At 38.6% G+C, this 18,842-nt stretch overlaps 1 protein-coding gene across 1 annotated transcript in view; it reads left to right on the plus strand.

Moving 5' to 3' along the window:
• The first annotated feature begins 12,701 nt into the window (after window positions 1-12,701).
• LOC141340217 (voltage-gated inwardly rectifying potassium channel KCNH7) overlaps window positions 12,702-18,842 on the plus strand; it is a 77,024-nt gene continuing 70,883 nt past the window's right edge. Inside the window, exons 1-3 of the mRNA XM_073845142.1 lie at window positions 12,702-12,712; window positions 12,768-12,900; window positions 12,991-13,189. Coding sequence (XP_073701243.1) covers window positions 12,702-12,712; window positions 12,768-12,900; window positions 12,991-13,189 — 343 coding nt within the window. The remainder of the gene's footprint in view (window positions 12,713-12,767; window positions 12,901-12,990; window positions 13,190-18,842) is intronic.

Consider the following 18,842-nt stretch of genomic DNA (forward strand, 5'->3'; position numbering starts at 1 on the left):
AAGCTGGCAACATCAACAGCTTATATCGAAATATATATCGTTATCGTTCAATATGGGGAAAAAATTATCGAGATTACATTTTTGCCATATCGCCCAGCCCTAGATTAAAGTAATTATTACGATTTAAATATTGATATTTTTCTTACAAAAACACATTGGATTGCTAAAGGAGGCTTTTACTGAATGATATTCTAATGGACCGCGTTGTGACATTAGCATCCGGAAAACAAACGCTGTAGTCCAAAGGAGCCGTTCGTTGTAGATCTTGAAAAGGGATTTTTTTAAATCAAAATATCTCCCTTTGGAGTGGACTTTGAGATTTTTTAACTTTGTAGATGTTTTTTATGCCCAAACATACACACCACACACTGGATAAAATTCAAAAAGTTAAAAAGCGTAATAGGACCCCTTTAAAGTCTCACAGCATACAATCCTGATACTTTCAGGATAGTATTACTCTTCTTTATTCTGTCATATGCAATTTAATACAAATTTTATGCATATTTCATCAAAAATGCTGATAATCAAATCTATGAATGGATTTTGTGATTCTATTCACATTCATAGGGCTCTGTTTTAAATTAGTGTATCATCAGAAGCTTCTGTGAATAGTGGCAGTGTGATTCACTAGTGCGCACTATACCTCACGCTGTGAGTTGGCTACAATCTAGGCATTATTTAGCAGACTAACAACATCAAAGGCTGACAAGCTTGGGCCTCGTAGTGTGTACTTGGTTTTGTAGTGCACATGGACACAACCTCAGAGAAAAATCTGAGGAAAGGAAGACCATTTTTTTCCCAAGACAAGCCCTTTACAAACCATATTCACCACAGTTCACATCCAAATATCATGGTTACTGCCTTTATTGGTACTACTGTGAGCTCTGTTGGTGCTTAGTAAATAGTAAACTCACTATCACAAAGCTAGGGTGTTGATCATCTGGTTTTAGAAAGGTCTAGGGCACTTTTGAACATTGATTAAACCAGCCTAAACAACTAATGGCCAAAAAATGAATCTGTATTAAAATCTTTTGTAGGTTTATTTCAAATAAATGCTGTTCTTTTGAACTTTTTATTGATCAAAGTATCCTGAAAAATGAAATGTATCAGTATCAATGAAAATATTTATCAGCACAACTGGTTTCAACAGTGATGATAATAAAAAAATGTTTCTTGAGCAGCAAATCAGCATATTAAAATGATTTCTGAAGGACCATGTGACACTGAATACTGGAGTAATGATGCTGAAAATTCAGCTTTGCATCACAGAAATAAATTACATTTTAATTATAAATTTTTTAAAGATATTCAAATCAAAAATGTTTTTAATTATTACATAGAAAGTCAAAATTAAGAGGTACTAAATTATAATTATGAGATAAAGAGTTTACATTATGATATACTAAGTCAGAAACAGTTATATAAAGTGAAACTGGGGTAAAGGAAGGTCTTTATAACGTAAAACTCAAATTATGACTATAAGAATTTTATGATAATAATTATGACAAAAAGTTAAAATTATGAGATGAAAGTTAAAATGATGACATACTAGGTCATAATTATAAGTATAAAAAGTCATTATGACATAAAAGTTATGACAGATTATGACAGATAAGTGTAACCCGGGTAATCCAGGCTACAAAGAAATTAAAATACTTCAAAACATAGAAAGAGCTGAAGGAAACTGAGAGATGAGAAAAAGGGAGAAAGTTCCAGAAGGATGAAAGATTGATCAAATTACTTCTCACTTCAGTGACAAACTTCTGTAAGAGCCAATGGTAGCAGCGCATTTATAAGCCCCGCCCACCTGCAGCGCCGGCGCTGCTGCACCTTTCAGAACAGACAGAGAGACGAGATTGCACGAGACCGCAGCACGGAGCGTTTGTCTAGAAGCTCATAGCGTTGAACATTAATCTAAGGAGAGATGTGATAGAGAACACTTGGAAACGAAACTTAAGGAATCGTGACATCATCTTGAAGTGTTGTCGTCGGACGAAAAGAGAGAAGGGAGACGTGGAAATTGGAAGAAGTGTAGTTGGAGCGGATCTCAGTGCTGAAGCCCTGTGATTAATCATCTTTGACAAAATATTGTTCTATTTTGCTCTGGTGAGTGAATTTTCATATACTGACCTAAAATAGTTTCAAAATGAGATGTTACAAAGCAATTTTGAGTAGGCCGTGCGCATACCGCGTGCGTCAAACTAGTTAGCACGTGTGCTAAAGCTATCACATGTAATATTCATAAATCGGTTATGAGACAAGACAAAGAGTAATTTATGAAACTCAACGTGTTTAATAACAGTTGAAATGTTGTATTTGAGATGTGTGTGTGTGTGTGTATGAACTTGTGATGAAAACGTTTGAATCAGAAGTTAATTGTGTTTGCCTTGTGTTTTGCAAGGCTGGGTTTTTTTCTTTCCCTATGTTTCTTCTGAGATCTTCTGAGAGAATTACCTGTTTTGTGCCGAACGTAATCCTCTGGTGAGAATCATCTGTGTTGATCGCGATTACATGTGCACAAATGGCGAGCTGCCCACGGACCTTTGAACTGTGATCTGAATTCATCGACTGGTAGGAGAATTCCATTGTTTCCTGTTCTTTTGGACACAAAAGATCCCGATACTTTGAACAGAATTGATTTTTTTGCATCTGAAACGGAGAGACTTTGTTTTTGAGTTGGAACTGGTAGAACGAGTGTTCTTGAAGCTGAATCATTTGATTCACGAACTTTGATCAACTGAGTCGTTTAATCCACAAAGCATTGTTCAATTGAATCGTTTGATTTGTTCTTGTGTTTTTACATTTCATGGTTGAATTTACTGTTGAGTTTTGAAGAAAAAAGTGTCATTTACATCTATTTTCTGGAATTTAGTCAGAGTGAATATCCTATTACAAACTCTTTTTGAATTATTGGGTTTTTGAATGTAAAGCTCATTGAAGAGTATTTTATTGTGAATTTATTTGAAAGGAACACACACTATTGTTTTGTTTTTTGAGAGTTTATTTTATTTTGGTCAACATTGATTTGAATCTGTTGAACTGTTAACATTTTTGATACTGTTTGAGACAACAGAATATTTCTTGACCGCTGTCAATTGGTTGTCCTTCAATGTGACTACTTGAAACAAACTATAAAGAAAAAGAAAAGAAAACCCATCAATATAAATTATTTTGAAAATCAAATCTAATTGTCTTGTCTATTCACTCACCAGTAGCATCTCACCCTCTCTCCAGTAGACGTTCCTGGCTTCTGATCTTTGGCCCATATTGAACCCTAAGCTAGTGTGACACGCTAAAAACATCGTCTGCTACACATTCTTGGCGAGCCAGCCAGGAGAGAGGTCGCAGCAGCTACTGAGGTGAATAATTATTGAGATAAACTTATACATTGAATTGAGCAGAAATGGATGTTGTGGAACGAGAAAACGTCAACGTGCAAAATGCAGTCATTGTTAGCGGCATCACGCTGACTGAGTTGGATCAAGTTCTAGAAACATACCTTCTGAGGTTTGGCTCTGTCCGACGAAAATTAATGATTGAAGATCCAGACTCTGACTTTCATCATAATGCAGTAGTAGAGTTCACGCACGATTCAGCTATGTGCAACCTTGAACCCCAGCTGCCTCTAACTTTAGTGAGCCCCACTGACCCAGACACTGTGTTCCGTGTGCGCACCCTGGCTAGTGTTCGCACCCTCACCACTAGTAGTGCCATTACTGAATGCCCCGATGAATTACAAGCAGCAGCTAGTGCTGATAGAGAACCCCCACGAGATGATGTGTCACTTGGGGCAGCGCCTGGTCTAGAACATCGGCCCTTGGAGATAAATCTCTTGACACGTGCAGCCAGCACTCCCCAACGGCTGGAAAGATGTAATTCACCCCCTGTCCTGAGAATAGAGCCCGAAAACCCAGTCAAAGCAACTTTAGGTGCAATGTCACCTCGCTGTTCAAATGATGCTGATATCAGCTCTGCTGAGACGATATCTGTTAAACTTCCCATGTCTGCTGTGCAACCCCCAGGTATCCAAAGAGTAGTGATGGAACACATTGTAAGGTCAAGCGATTCATTTTCCCCTCACAATGCTTCATTCCGTCTTAAAGCCTTCTCTGGGAGGAGCCCCCGTCCAAGTAATGAGCCTGATTTCGACACCTGGCGTGCTAGTGTTGACTACCTCTTGAATGATCCATCTCTTCCTGAGTCGCATAAAGTGCGGAAAATTTTTGACAGCCTGTTACCGCCTGCTTCAGACATCATTAAACATGTGAACCCGAACGCTCCACCGTCAGAGTGCCTTAGTCTGCTAGAGTCTGTCTACGGTTCAGTGGAGGACGGAGACGAACTATTAGCTAAGTTCATAAGCACCCTGCAGAATCCTGGCGAGAGATCATCTGCCTACCTCCACAGATTGCACGTAATTCTCTGCGCTACCATCAGGCGGGGAGGAATTGCCGAGAGTGAACGAGACCGTTGTCTGCTAAAGCAGTTTTGCCGTGGCTGCTGGGACAATGCCCTGATAGTCGATCTACAACTTGAAAAGAGGAAAGCAGACCCACCTCCTTTTGCCGAATTAGCAATTCTCATCCGCACTACTGAAGAGAAACAAACATCAAAGGAGGAGAGAATGAGAAAGCATCTGGGTATGAGCAAGCATCCATCAGTTCCCCTTAAACTGAAGACGGTGACATACCAGCAGTCTGTTTATCCTTGCAGCACATTTGAAGAGGATGTTACGGAGACTTCAACTCCTAGCAATGCAAAGCAGAAAGCCTCTAAGCAGAAAAGTAAGAATCAATGCCCTGAAATGTCCGAGGTAGGTGCCTTGAAGAAGGAGATTGCGGCTCTCCGAAGCCAAATCACAGCCATCAGAACAACGGCTGATCAGAAAGTGAAGGAGCGAGCTGAAACAAATGAACTTGAAGAGCTGAGAAAACAGATAGCAGAGCTAAAAGTTCAAGTTGCCACTCCTAGTACACAAAGAAACCATCCTGAAAGATCCCCTCATCTGAGGAGCAGTCCGAGCAGATCCACGTTTAACGAAGTCAGCAGAAAGGAGAATGAGCGGCCACAGTGCGCTGAAATGAGATCTAACCGCCCGCGGCCGTGGTATTGCTTTCGCTGTGGAGATGATGGTCACCTAGCCATCAACTGTGAAAATGGACCAAATCCATCTAGAGTTGAGGAGAAGAGGCGAAAGTTGAGAGAGAGACAAGCTGAGTGGGATCTTCAAAATGGAACAACAGCGGTGCCTTTAAATTAAAAGCAGTCTCTGTCGTAGGGCGGACGGGGACTGAGCAGAAGAAACAAAGCCCTAAGCATCAACTAGTGTTTACCAAGCATGCAGACATCAAGAACTCCTTGAAGTTACCAGCTGGACTGGTCGGAATGAAATGCACTGCGCGAGTCAAAGTCGAAGGGGAGGAAGTAAACTGCCTGTTAGACACAGGATCCCAGGTCACGACAATCCCTCTGTCCTTCTATAATAGACACTTGTCGCAACACTCAATGCAACCACTGAATCATCTGTTGGAAGTTGAAGGGGCAAATGGCCAGGCTGTTCCCTACCTGGGGTATGTGGAGTTAACTCTGAAGTTTCCTCAGGAATTCCTGGGAACAGAAGCTGAGGTTCCGACGTTGGCCCTAGTGGTCCCAGACCTGACACACGTGCCCCAAATCCTCATTGGCACCAACACCTTGGATGTCTTGTATGCTGATCATGCACAAGCAGCCAAGCCTAGAATTAAACCCTATTTCCACGGTTATCGAGCTGTGATAAGAGTTCTAGAAGCAAGACTGCAACAAGCAAGTACGAGTGTTTTGGGTCAAGTAAAAGTGAAAGGAGGCGTGCCTGACGTGATAACAGCTGGAAGTACAGTAGTCCTCAATGGATGTGCCAACATTGTTGGACCGCTGTCAGAGACCTTGGTGATGGTAGGGCCTTCAGCATCATCTTCTTTGCCTGGTGGACTGCTAGTGGCTAGTTGTTTGCATTCTCTACCTCCGAAGCGCAATGTCCAGATACCGATAGTGCTGAGAAATGAGACGCAAGTTGATCTAACAATCCCTCCGAGAGCAGTGTTAGCTGAACTGCATGCTGTCCAAAGTGTAATTGAAGGAAGAAACCCTGTCAGTGCTCCCGTGTACAAAGGAGTTAGTCCTGTACAAGTTAAGATCATTCCTGACTTCGGTGACTCCCCGTTATCAAGTGAATGGAAGGAAAGGATAACTGATCTAGTGAACCACATGCCAGACGTATTTGCACTGCATGACTTGGATTACGGCCACACAGATAAAGTAAAACATCACATCAATCTTCGTGACAATACGCCGTTCAAGCAGCGTGCTAGACCTATCCATCCCCAAGACGTTGATGCAGTGAGAAGGCATCTCAAAGAACTCCTTGATGCAGGTATCATTAGAGAATCGGAATCCCCCTTTGCCTCTCCAATAGTAGTGGTAAAGAAGAAGAACAATGATGTACGTCTCTGCATTGACTTCAGAAAGTTGAATTCACAGACCATAAAAGACGCATATGCCCTGCCGAATTTGGAAGAAGCTTTCTCAGTTCTATCTGGCTCTAAATGGTTTTCAGTCCTCGACTTAAAATCAGGCTTCTATCAGATCGAGATGGAAGAGGCTGATAAACAGAAAACAGCATTCGTTTGTCCTTTAGGGTTCTATGAATTCAACAGAATGCCACAAGGGGTCACTAATGCGCCGAGTACATTTCAGAGATTAATGGAGCGGTGCATGGGTGATCTTAACAGAAAAGAAGCCTTAGTATTCATTGATGATCTTATAATCTTCTCCAAGACCTTAGAAGAACATGAAGCTCGACTCCTGCAAGTTCTAAAACGTTTAAGAGAATACGGATTGAAGCTTTCTCCTAAGAAATGCAAGTTCTTCCAGACATCGGTCCGATACCTAGGCCATATAGTGTCTCAGAATGGCGTTGAGACGGATCCGACCAAGATCGAAGCCCTCAAGACCTGGCCAAGGCCGAGAAACCTCAAAGAGCTCAAATCTTTCATTGGATTCGCAGGATACTACAGGAGGTTCGTCCAAGACTTCTCAAAGATCACAAGACCTCTTAATGATCTTACTATTGGATATCCCCCTCTGCAGAAAAACCAGAGACGAAGCCTAAAGAAAAACATAGAATACCGGGATCCTAAAGAGCAGTTTGGGGACCGATGGACTCAGGAATGCCAGCAAGCGTTCGACAGCATAATTAAAAAGCTTACTTCAGCCCCAGTACTTGGGTTTGCGGATCCCAGCCTTCCCTACGTGTTGACCACAGACGCAAGCACCACTGGACTTGGGGCCGCCCTTTATCAAGAGCAGGAGGGCCGAATGAGAGTAATTGCCTTCGCGAGCAGGGGTCTGACCAAAAGTGAGACGAAGTACCCCGCGCACAAGTTGGAGTTCCTCGCGCTCAAGTGGGCGGTCACGGCCAAATTCAGTGACTATTTGTATGGAGGAGAGTTCACCGTAATAACGGACAGCAACCCACTCACCTATATCTTAACATCTGCAAAGCTTGATGCGACTAGCTATAGGTGGCTGTCCAGCCTGTCAACATTCAACTTCAAGATCCAATATCGTGCAGGCAAGCGAAATCTAGATGCAGACGCACTCTCAAGACGTCCTCATGACAGGCCGGTAGATGACTTCATCTCTCAGAAGGAGTGTGAAAGAATTAAGCAATTCACTCTTCATCATTTAGCAGAGACTGAACAACAGACAATCCTGCCACCAGCAGTGAAAGCCCTCTGTGAACGACACCAAGTATACCAGAGATGTGACAATTCCGACCTATCATGCTTACAACCCACTCTGTTCGAGTCACTGTGCCTCAGTGCTAGTGCAGTACCCCAGGAGTTCCAACAGGAGGATGCCCATGGTCTTCCAACTCTTCCCCAAATGTCTGAAGAAGAGTTGAGAGAATGTCAAAGAGCTGATCCAGAGCTCAGAGAAGTCATTAAGTACCTTGAGTCTGGGAGAAAACCTGAAGGGAAGGTGGAGCCTGCAGAAATAGCTCTATGGCTTAGAGAGTGGAACAGATTTGAGTTCAAGAATGGAGTGTTATTTAGAAGGAAGCAAGATCGAGGAAGTGTGTTGTATCAGTTGGCGTTACCGGTTGAGCTCAGAGGAAAAGCGTTAAGAAGTCTACACAACGACATGGGTCATCTTGGAATTGAAAGGACCTTGGACCTGGCTAGAGCCCGATTTTACTGGCCAAGGATGGCGATGGCCGTGGAGGAGAAGATAAGAACCTGCGAGCGCTGTGTGAAGCGAAAGACCCCCCCTGAGCGAGCTGCACCACTGGTGAACATATCGACTAGCAGACCCCTCGAGTTACTCTGCATGGACTACCTGTCGCTGGAGCCCGATCGAAGCAATATTAAGGATATTCTAGTAATCACAGATCATTTCACCAGGTATGCTGTAGCAATACCCACCAGAAATCAGAAGGCTCAAACCGTAGCCAAGTGCCTGTGGGATAACTTCCTCGTTCATTACGGGTTTCCCGAGAAACTCCTTAGTGATCAGGGGCCCGACTTCGAGTCTAAGTTGATCAAGGAACTATGTGGCATAGCAGGAATCCGCAAAGTGAGGACGACACCTTATCACCCCCGGGGCAACCCTGTGGAGCGCTTTAACAGGACACTGCTCCAAATGTTAGGGACCCTGGATGATAAAGAAAAGACCTGTTGGAAGGATTTCGTGAAACCATTAGTCCACGCGTACAATTGCACACGCAATGACTCAACAGGATTTTCGCCTTATGAGTTAATGTTCGGAAGGCAGCCCCGGCTACCAATTGATCTGGCCTTCGGTTTACCTGCTGAGAAGTCATCCCCATCTCACTCAAGTTATGTGAGGAATTTGAAGGATCGTCTGGAGGAGAGCTACAGAGTAGCAAGTGAGAACGCTTCAAAAGTAGCAAGACGGAATAAGAAGAGGTTCGATGAGCGAGTGGTTGCCTCATCCCTTGAAGTTGGAGATCGGGTCCTGGTAAGGAACGTAAAGCTGAGAGGAAAGCATAAATTAGCAGATAAGTGGGAGAAAGAAGCTTACGTTGTGATCAAGAAAGCTGCCGACTTACCAGTCTATACCGTTCAACCAGAGGGCAAGGATGGACCACTTCGCACATTGCACCGAGACTTGTTACTGCCCTGTGGGTTTTTGCAAGAAACCACGCCTGAGGAACCACTAAGACCAAAAACACCTCACAGGCCTAGAACTCGAGCAAACCCTGGTACGCAAGAACCTGAATGTATGACTGAGAATTCTGAATCAGAGAGTGACCCTATGGATTATTACTCACATGGACACTTACCGAGTGTTGAAACTAGAATCCTCTCCAATTCTAAACCTAAGAAGCCTTCAAGTGGTAGAGTGATGGCAGAAGTTACCCCTGAAATGAGAAATGCAGTTAGTACAAACACTGAGCAACTTACTCCAGTGACATTACAGAGGGACTTACCTGACCAACCTGACGCTGGGGAAGGAAGTCCCCTGGATGAACCTGAAAGAGAAGATACACAGTTGATGGATCCTATAGAGACGGATGTGCTGAGTGACATACCTGTGCTGGATCAGGAGTCAGATGGATCCCCACTAAGTGCAGAGGATGAAAGGAGCGATGCTCTGACACGTGGAGGAAAAGTTGATTCACCAAGTCGCCGAGACAGCTTAGTGGAGACTGGTGAGAGTCTAGAAGATGTCCCCAGACGTTCGCAAAGACATCGTGAGCCACCAAAGAGGCTGCAGTATCCTAAATTGGGTAATCCCCTTTCTCTGGTTGTGCAATCACTATTGCAAGGGCTTAGCACAGCATTTACCGTTTCATTGGAGGAGTCTGATACTTTTAAGAATACCTCTCTGGAAATGCAAGGTGAACATCCCTCTGCTGTGACTTCACAGCCTGGAAGATGCAGTGGGACCTGCATAGCTTCAAGGCGGGGAGAATGTAACCCGGGTAATCCAGGCTACAAAGAAATTAAAATACTTCAAAACATAGAAAGAGCTGAAGGAAACTGAGAGATGAGAAAAAGGGAGAAAGTTCCAGAAGGATGAAAGATTGATCAAATTACTTCTCACTTCAGTGACAAACTTCTGTAAGAGCCAATGGTAGCAGCGCATTTATAAGCCCCGCCCACCTGCAGCGCCGGCGCTGCTGCACCTTTCAGAACAGACAGAGAGACGAGATTGCACGAGACCGCAGCACGGAGCGTTTGTCTAGAAGCTCATAGCGTTGAACATTAATCTAAGGAGAGATGTGATAGAGAACACTTGGAAACGAAACTTAAGGAATCGTGACATCATCTTGAAGTGTTGTCGTCGGACGAAAAGAGAGAAGGGAGACGTGGAAATTGGAAGAAGTGTAGTTGGAGCGGATCTCAGTGCTGAAGCCCTGTGATTAATCATCTTTGACAAAATATTGTTCTATTTTGCTCTGGTGAGTGAATTTTCATATACTGACCTAAAATAGTTTCAAAATGAGATGTTACAAAGCAATTTTGAGTAGGCCGTGCGCATACCGCGTGCGTCAAACTAGTTAGCACGTGTGCTAAAGCTATCACATGTAATATTCATAAATCGGTTATGAGACAAGACAAAGAGTAATTTATGAAACTCAACGTGTTTAATAACAGTTGAAATGTTGTATTTGAGATGTGTGTGTGTGTGTGTATGAACTTGTGATGAAAACGTTTGAATCAGAAGTTAATTGTGTTTGCCTTGTGTTTTGCAAGGCTGGGTTTTTTTCTTTCCCTATGTTTCTTCTGAGATCTTCTGAGAGAATTACCTGTTTTGTGCCGAACGTAATCCTCTGGTGAGAATCATCTGTGTTGATCGCGATTACATGTGCACAAATGGCGAGCTGCCCACGGACCTTTGAACTGTGATCTGAATTCATCGACTGGTAGGAGAATTCCATTGTTTCCTGTTCTTTTGGACACAAAAGATCCCGATACTTTGAACAGAATTGATTTTTTTGCATCTGAAACGGAGAGACTTTGTTTTTGAGTTGGAACTGGTAGAACGAGTGTTCTTGAAGCTGAATCATTTGATTCACGAACTTTGATCAACTGAGTCGTTTAATCCACAAAGCATTGTTCAATTGAATCGTTTGATTTGTTCTTGTGTTTTTACATTTCATGGTTGAATTTACTGTTGAGTTTTGAAGAAAAAAGTGTCATTTACATCTATTTTCTGGAATTTAGTCAGAGTGAATATCCTATTACAAACTCTTTTTGAATTATTGGGTTTTTGAATGTAAAGCTCATTGAAGAGTATTTTATTGTGAATTTATTTGAAAGGAACACACACTATTGTTTTGTTTTTTGAGAGTTTATTTTATTTTGGTCAACATTGATTTGAATCTGTTGAACTGTTAACATTTTTGATACTGTTTGAGACAACAGAATATTTCTTGACCGCTGTCAATTGGTTGTCCTTCAATGTGACTACTTGAAACAAACTATAAAGAAAAAGAAAAGAAAACCCATCAATATAAATTATTTTGAAAATCAAATCTAATTGTCTTGTCTATTCACTCACCAGTAGCATCTCACCCTCTCTCCAGTAGACGTTCCTGGCTTCTGATCTTTGGCCCATATTGAACCCTAAGCTAGTGTGACACGCTAAAAACATCGTCTGCTACATAAGTAAGATATAATTGACATTTTAAATAATTTTTATATATATAATTAAAATTATGAGATGTCAATTTTATTAAAAAAAATAAATGTAATCATGATTTCTACGTTAATTATGATTTAACAAAGCATGCTTTTTTTCTTGTGATAAAAAATGTAGCTCATTTTCAACAATGTGGTTTCTTCAGCAGAAAATAAGCGTATTGAAGTGATTTCTGAAGGATAATGTGACTCTGAAGTCTGGAGTAATAAGGATGAAAATTCAGCTTTGAATCACAGAAAATATTTCATTTTAAAATATATTAAAATCCAAAACAGTTATTTTCAATTCTAATAATATTTCACATTATTACTGTATTTTTGACCAAATAAATGCAGCCTTAGTGAGCAAAAGAGACTTTCATGTCCTATGGTTTGGAATGTCTGACTAGTTGTCCAAAATACTGTACCTAAAAACAGCAAAACAGACCAGTCTTTAGACTGATTTGTTTAAAGTAGGGATAGTAGTAAAGTAAGTAACAATTATAACAATGATATTTGTGACCACAAAAATCAGTCATAGGGGAAAATTTTTTGAGATGTATGCATTTGAAAGCTGGTTTGTTAGGACAGGACAATATTTGGCCTATTTAAAAATCTAAAATGTGAGGGTGCAAAAAGAAACAATATATTGGGAAAAACACCTTTAAAGTTGTTCAAATGACATTTTAAGCAATGCATATTACTAATCAAAAATTAAGCTTCGATATATTTACAGTAGGAAACTTATAAAATATCTTTATGGAACATGATCTTTACTTAATATCCTAAAGATTTTTGGCATTAAATTTTTTTTATAATTTTGACCCATACACTGTATTTTTGGCTGTTCCTACAAACACGCTACTTAAGACTTGTTTTGTGGTCCACGGCTACATTTGGTTGAAAACTAGTTTTTATGGTAAATTTTTCTAAAACAACTTCCCCTGGCTCCTACACAAGCCCAAACACATAAACACACACACATTCACAAACACACCAATTACACCAGCTCACATGGTCAACAAGTGTGACAGCATGCTCAGACATTTATGTGACTGCAAGCAGCTCAAACTGTCACAGCGGTGAAGAGAGATGCGGCCATGGCACACTTTACCCCATAACCACTGACCCTCTGGACAAGCCGCACGCCCCTGTGCCGGGACTGAGGGGATGTCCTGCCTCTCTTCCCTCATTTCCTCTCTGTCATTGTGTCGTTTGATTGGCAGTCTGTATACTAGCAGGGGGACTGTGGCTCTGAGCGCTCACGCTTGTCTCTTGGCTGTATTAATCATACTATTGACAGACACACAGACTGACAGGCTCCAATAAGAGCGGATGCCATCTTTATGAGTGTCCCCAGCCCTGCAGCTCTCAGAGCGAGAGGGAGAGAGAGAGAACGGTGCCCGCCAGGCCTGTAATCACGGCTAATTCACAGGAGGCTGTGCTGGTTTTGTCCCTGGTGTCAGTCATTCTCACTCTCCTGTACATGAACACATACAGCAGTGTTGGGGAGTAACTAGTCTCATGTACACCTTTGACTTGCACCATAAACTCTGGTCTACTTAGTTGCCTGTTTTGGACAAGAACCACCCACTTACATAGTAAGAGACTGTCGTCTGAAAGGGTGACCAGCAGTGGCGGTTCTACACGGAGGCCAAGGGAGGCCCGTGCCCCTGTAGACATGTCCTTGGCCACCCCTGTGGCCCCCCCATACTGACCAAATAAAATAAAATAAATTAATTATGGTTTTACACACGAGCGCCAAAAGCGGAACTAATGCGACGCATCGTTCTACTTAAATGGGTAAATTAGAGCGGCGCACACAAACACTGCAGCAACAATTAGAACTACTCTCGGATAGAGGAGCTACGATTTATTTCTCCTGTTGCAAGAGTCGAAAGTAAGCAAAACAATTTCATTTCGTGAGTGACTTGATGTTCTTGCACATAACCGTGTTACTTTTGTTTTTCACACTGATAATTAAATCAAGTTTGTAAATGGCTTTGTAAAATCTTTGTTAACGTTAGTTAATAAAAATATACAGCTGTTCATTGTTCAGGGTGGCCGCGGATCCTTAAAAAGTCTTAAATTCCGTTGTCCTAAAATAAGGCCTTTAAATGTCTTAATTTGTCTTAAATCTAAATCCAAGGGTCTTAATTTTTTTACACTTTGAAAAGGAAAAGTTTATCGTTTTGAGGAGAATCTCCTGCGCAGGTTCTAAATCTGTTCTGTTGCTAGACACGCGCTTGCTTGACAACGCCTCAGTGTTGCCAGATTTAGCGGGTTTCCGCCCAACTACACGCATTTGAATCGCAGATTAGCTGTTAAATTTAACCATCATAGAGTAAAAGTTTATAATTAGCACGTTTTCACGTTGCCGCACACAACTGGCGCGAGCACGCGCAGAGAGAGAGAGGGGAGAGAGAGGCGCGCGGCGCGATTCACACAGATTGATTCCTCTTTAACTGCTATTTGAACGGAAACGTACATATGTCTTGATACCCGTTTTGGTATTCTGTTTAACAGTCGTTTATGTCTTCAGTGAACCGAAACAGCTGAGAAAGAGATGCGTGCCAGTATTCGGTTTGGGCATTTGGCCTTAAAGAGACAGCGTCCTATAAATACCTGCGGTGAGAAACACCTAGTTATTTTACAATTAATTATTAAATTTCCCCTCCTGAATACTAGTGTTATTGATTTTATTACTAACTTTATGTTGTATTCATTTACACTTGTCATTTGTGTAATTGTTCTTGTTTTGTTACTGAACTTTAGTTCAGATAGTAGTTTTTGCTGTGGATGAGAAGTAGCCTACCTAAAGTAAGCATTCAGTAATTAGGAAAAAACAAACTTTTTTTTTTTTTTGCCGATCCATGACTCAAAATCCGTGTTTGTTACACTGTTACATTGGCTTCAAATTGTGTGAGAGCCTTGACTTTGTCATGGAATAGAAAATAATTTCTTCTTCTGGAATAGTGTTTTCTGTTGAATATTCCCAAGAATAATCAGTTAAATAAAATAATAATTTAAAATATCTTCATAGTTTTGTGCTAGACTTTTGCGGGACTTTCAATTTTGTCTTAAATTTTGTTTGAAAATGGTATTAAAAAGTCTTAAAATGTCTTAAATTTAACTTGGTCAAACCTGTAGACACCCTGTTGTTAGTTCATGATCAAGTGCCGGTTTAGTTCTGCTGAAACTCTACACCTCTGAGAACTCTCTCATTAAAACAAAGAAAGTGTAGACATGATGTAAATAAGAGATTAATTGTACTGTGTAAATGTGATTTCATTACCTTTTATTAACTTTGAGAGATTGCGATGAACTACAGTAATGTATGAGTGACAGCTTTCCAGTGATTGTAAGGGGAGCGCGCACTTTTAAGACTATAATTAATTCAGAATTTGAATTCATTTATTCATGGATTCACTCTCTGATAACGCAACATCGCCATTGCTATCGTGCAGCACATAGGCTACTACATCAGTTACACAAACTAAGAGAAGGCAAAGCAGGTGCTTACTCATCAAAATATGTCTAAACAGCCGCACTGCACGTGTCGACACGCGCCCGTGAGTAAACATTATTTTTTTCTTTCACCATGCAGCAAACGTAAAAAATAATTAAACCGTTTAACTTATAGTACTTCTTACTGTCGATATGAGCATCCCTAAAATGTTTGTATGATTTTAAAGTAAAATAAAGTTTATAATCTTTAAATATCACTTGTTGTCATTTTTTAATGTGCCCCTCTGGTTAAACACTGGCCCCTCCTTGGCCCCCCTAGTCAAATTTGTCTAGAACCGCCACTGCCCAACCCAACTTTGAGAATAGATTAACGGCGATATTTTTTTTATCGCGCGATATGAGTCTCACGTTAACGCAGCACGTTAACGCCGATAACGGCCCACCACTAATATATATATATATATATATATATATGTGTGTGTGTGTGTGTGTGTGTGTGTGTGTGTGTGTGTGTGTAATACTTTTTTTAACGATTTTCAAGTTATATTTAGGTATTTGCCCTGGAATTATTCAAAATATTTTATTTTTAAACTGAATTCCATGTTATGTTATGTTATATATGTTAGTTATATCACCCAGACTTGAATATTTGAATACATTTTGTTTGCAAAATTAAAGGATTATTTAAAAATAGTATATATAACTAAATAACAAATTAAACATTTTAGGGCAAATACCTAAATATCATTAAAAAAAAAATATATAATATATGTTAGTTATATCATATACACATATATACAAATTAAAAATATACTTAAAAATATTTTTTCTATTTTATTCTGTTAAAAAATTAAATAATTTAATTTATTTCAGGCCAAATACCTAAATATCATTAATAAAATCGATATATAATTTTTTTCCCCCATTTAAAAACAAAATAACAACTAAAATTATATATATATTTTTAAAACATCATTAAAAAAGGTATAATATGTATATTAGTTATATCACCCGGCCTTGATCTTGCCTTTATATTTTAACACATATTCTCTGCTTAACTTGATGAACAATTTGAATAAAACGCAACATTGTTACTGTTAAATTAACACAGCTGAATTGAAACACCATCGTTTAAACTGTAGAAGTGTGATTTTACCGAAAGAAACAGGATTTGTAGTGCATTACAAGCTTGCCATAAATACCATCCTCCATGCCTGAAGCGAACATATGCAATTCTGTAAGCATCTATTAGCAATTCATGTGCAATGTAAAAGAAAAATGCTAAATAGCAGTAATGCACACGCTCTCTTGGCATACAGCTTTAACTTAGACTCTGGTTAGAGAAATGTCCTCCAAAACTGACAGAGGCCATGCTGGTTAACAGCTGATGGAAGTCATTCAGCATGCAGCATCGATCTGCTGTCCCGATGCATCCGTCCCGTTCAATGTGAAGTGAAGAGGAACTGCCTGTACAAGTCTGAATCACAAGCTCAGTGCAGCAAGGTGCAGACCAGAGCTTTATTGAAATAGCAGCAAATGTTCTGTATGATCTAATCAAGACGTCAATAACAGCTGAGAGGAGAAATCAGGCTGAAAATGGATAATCACCAAACCGCATGACGTCCCAGACGCTCTGATGATGCTCTGATCTCAAATCTGAATGTGCTGAATGAAGAAAGATAACAGGTTTGATCTAGATTTGTAGGTATTTTGTTTTGTACCTGTCTATGTTCTGATTACAACAGGGGTGTCAAACTTTATTTTAAGTTGAGAACTGGACTAAAAGTCATCATATGCTGGCTGAATTTATTTGCTTGGGGTATTTATTGAAACTGCATGTAGAAAACATGGTCTAATGCTTAGAAAAGAAGTTGCTTCAATATTAAGACAGGTTAGGAATATCAAATGTTTTCCTTTATAGACCAGATTTTCTGTCAAATTCAAAAAGCATAGACTTATTATATTTTAATGGATTATGTCTAAAATACATCACAGTTGTTATATCTAAAACCTTAAATAATTACTTGAAATAAAATAAATACTGAAATAAATTATAAAACAACCTTATACTTATTTTATTTCAGCTAGTTTCTAATTTTCATTTAGTTTAAATCAAAGTACTAAAATACCTAAACTAAAATTTAAATATAAAAAATGCTATGATACTATACTATACTTTACAAAAAACTGAGAAAACTGACAAAAACACAACAAAATTATTATTAACATTTAAATTAATAAATAAAATTACATTACAATTAAATAGCAAAATTAATAGAAAAACATTGCTATATTAAATATAGCTAAAACCTATAATCTCAATGTCAGTGATACTAAAATAACACATAAACATGAACAAAATTACTCAAATTAAAATTTAAATAAAAAATGAAATATTAAAATATTTTTTTAAATAAAACACTACTAAAATCTATATTCTCATTCTCAGTAATACTTAAATAACACTGATAGACTAACAAAGTTACTAAATAAAAACTAAAAAAACAAAAAAACAAATAAAATTTAAATAAATTAAAATATTACTAAAACCTATAATCTCATTAATACAAAAATAATACTGATATACTAAAGACATGATAATACTGATATTAATAGAATTACTAAAATAAAATAAAAATTTAAACTTGAAAAATTAATAAAAAAAAACAATAATTTAAAATATTACTACAATTTATAACCTCAATCTCAGTGATACTAAAATAACACTGATAGACATGAACAAAACTACTAAAATTAAAATTGAAAAATATCTGAAATATTAAAATAAATAAAATAATTTTAATTACATTCAAAATAATTTTAAATATTACTAAAACCTATAATCTCAATCTCAGTGAGACTAAAATGACACTGAAAACATTAACTAAATTACTAAAATTAAAATGAAAATAAATAAATAAATTACTGAAATTAAAATTAAAACTGAAATATTCAAATAAATAAAAAAATACTTTAAAAATATTTCTAAAAGAAATAATCTCAATCTCAGTGGTACTAATATAACACTGATACACATTAACAACATAAATTAAAAAGAAAAAAAAGAAAAAGAAAAATATATATAGAAAAAAAAATCATAAAGAATAAAATTTAATAAAAAATCATTAAAAACCTATAGGCGTGGTTTCACAGACAGGCCTTAGGTTAAGCCAGGATTAGGAAATAGTTCAATTAGGAAATTTAAGTAGATTTTATAAACAAAAATGAAATAAAAAGTGTAAATAAATAAATAATAATACTAAAATACATTTTTGTTGCAAAATTATTATACACTGAAAAAAGTTTGGTGTAGAAAAATGGCTATAAAAAAATTAATGAAATAGTATTTTCTTTTGAAAATAACTCTAATAATCTTTGTTTTACTTATTTTGAGAAAAAATACCGTGTAATTTAATGGCTTTTTTTAGCATTATATAATAATTGTTTTCTCAGTTCATCTCGCAGGCAGGACTGGACAATAATATGAAATGACTGTGAACCTGCTGTGCGTTTTTAAGCATGCAGCAAGCAGCAGAGACGGTTCTTATGCATTCCAACACAATACAACGTTACCTTTCGACCCGCGTCCGTGGTCTGAAATGGGATGTATAAAGATAAAAAAAATAAATAAAAAAATACAATTTAATTGAGAAAATCCTTGTGAAGAATGATCTGCATTTTGATGAG

This window comes from Garra rufa, chromosome 8, assembly GCF_049309525.1.
Source record: "Garra rufa chromosome 8, GarRuf1.0, whole genome shotgun sequence".
Classification (NCBI taxonomy): domain Eukaryota; kingdom Metazoa; phylum Chordata; class Actinopteri; order Cypriniformes; family Cyprinidae; genus Garra; species Garra rufa.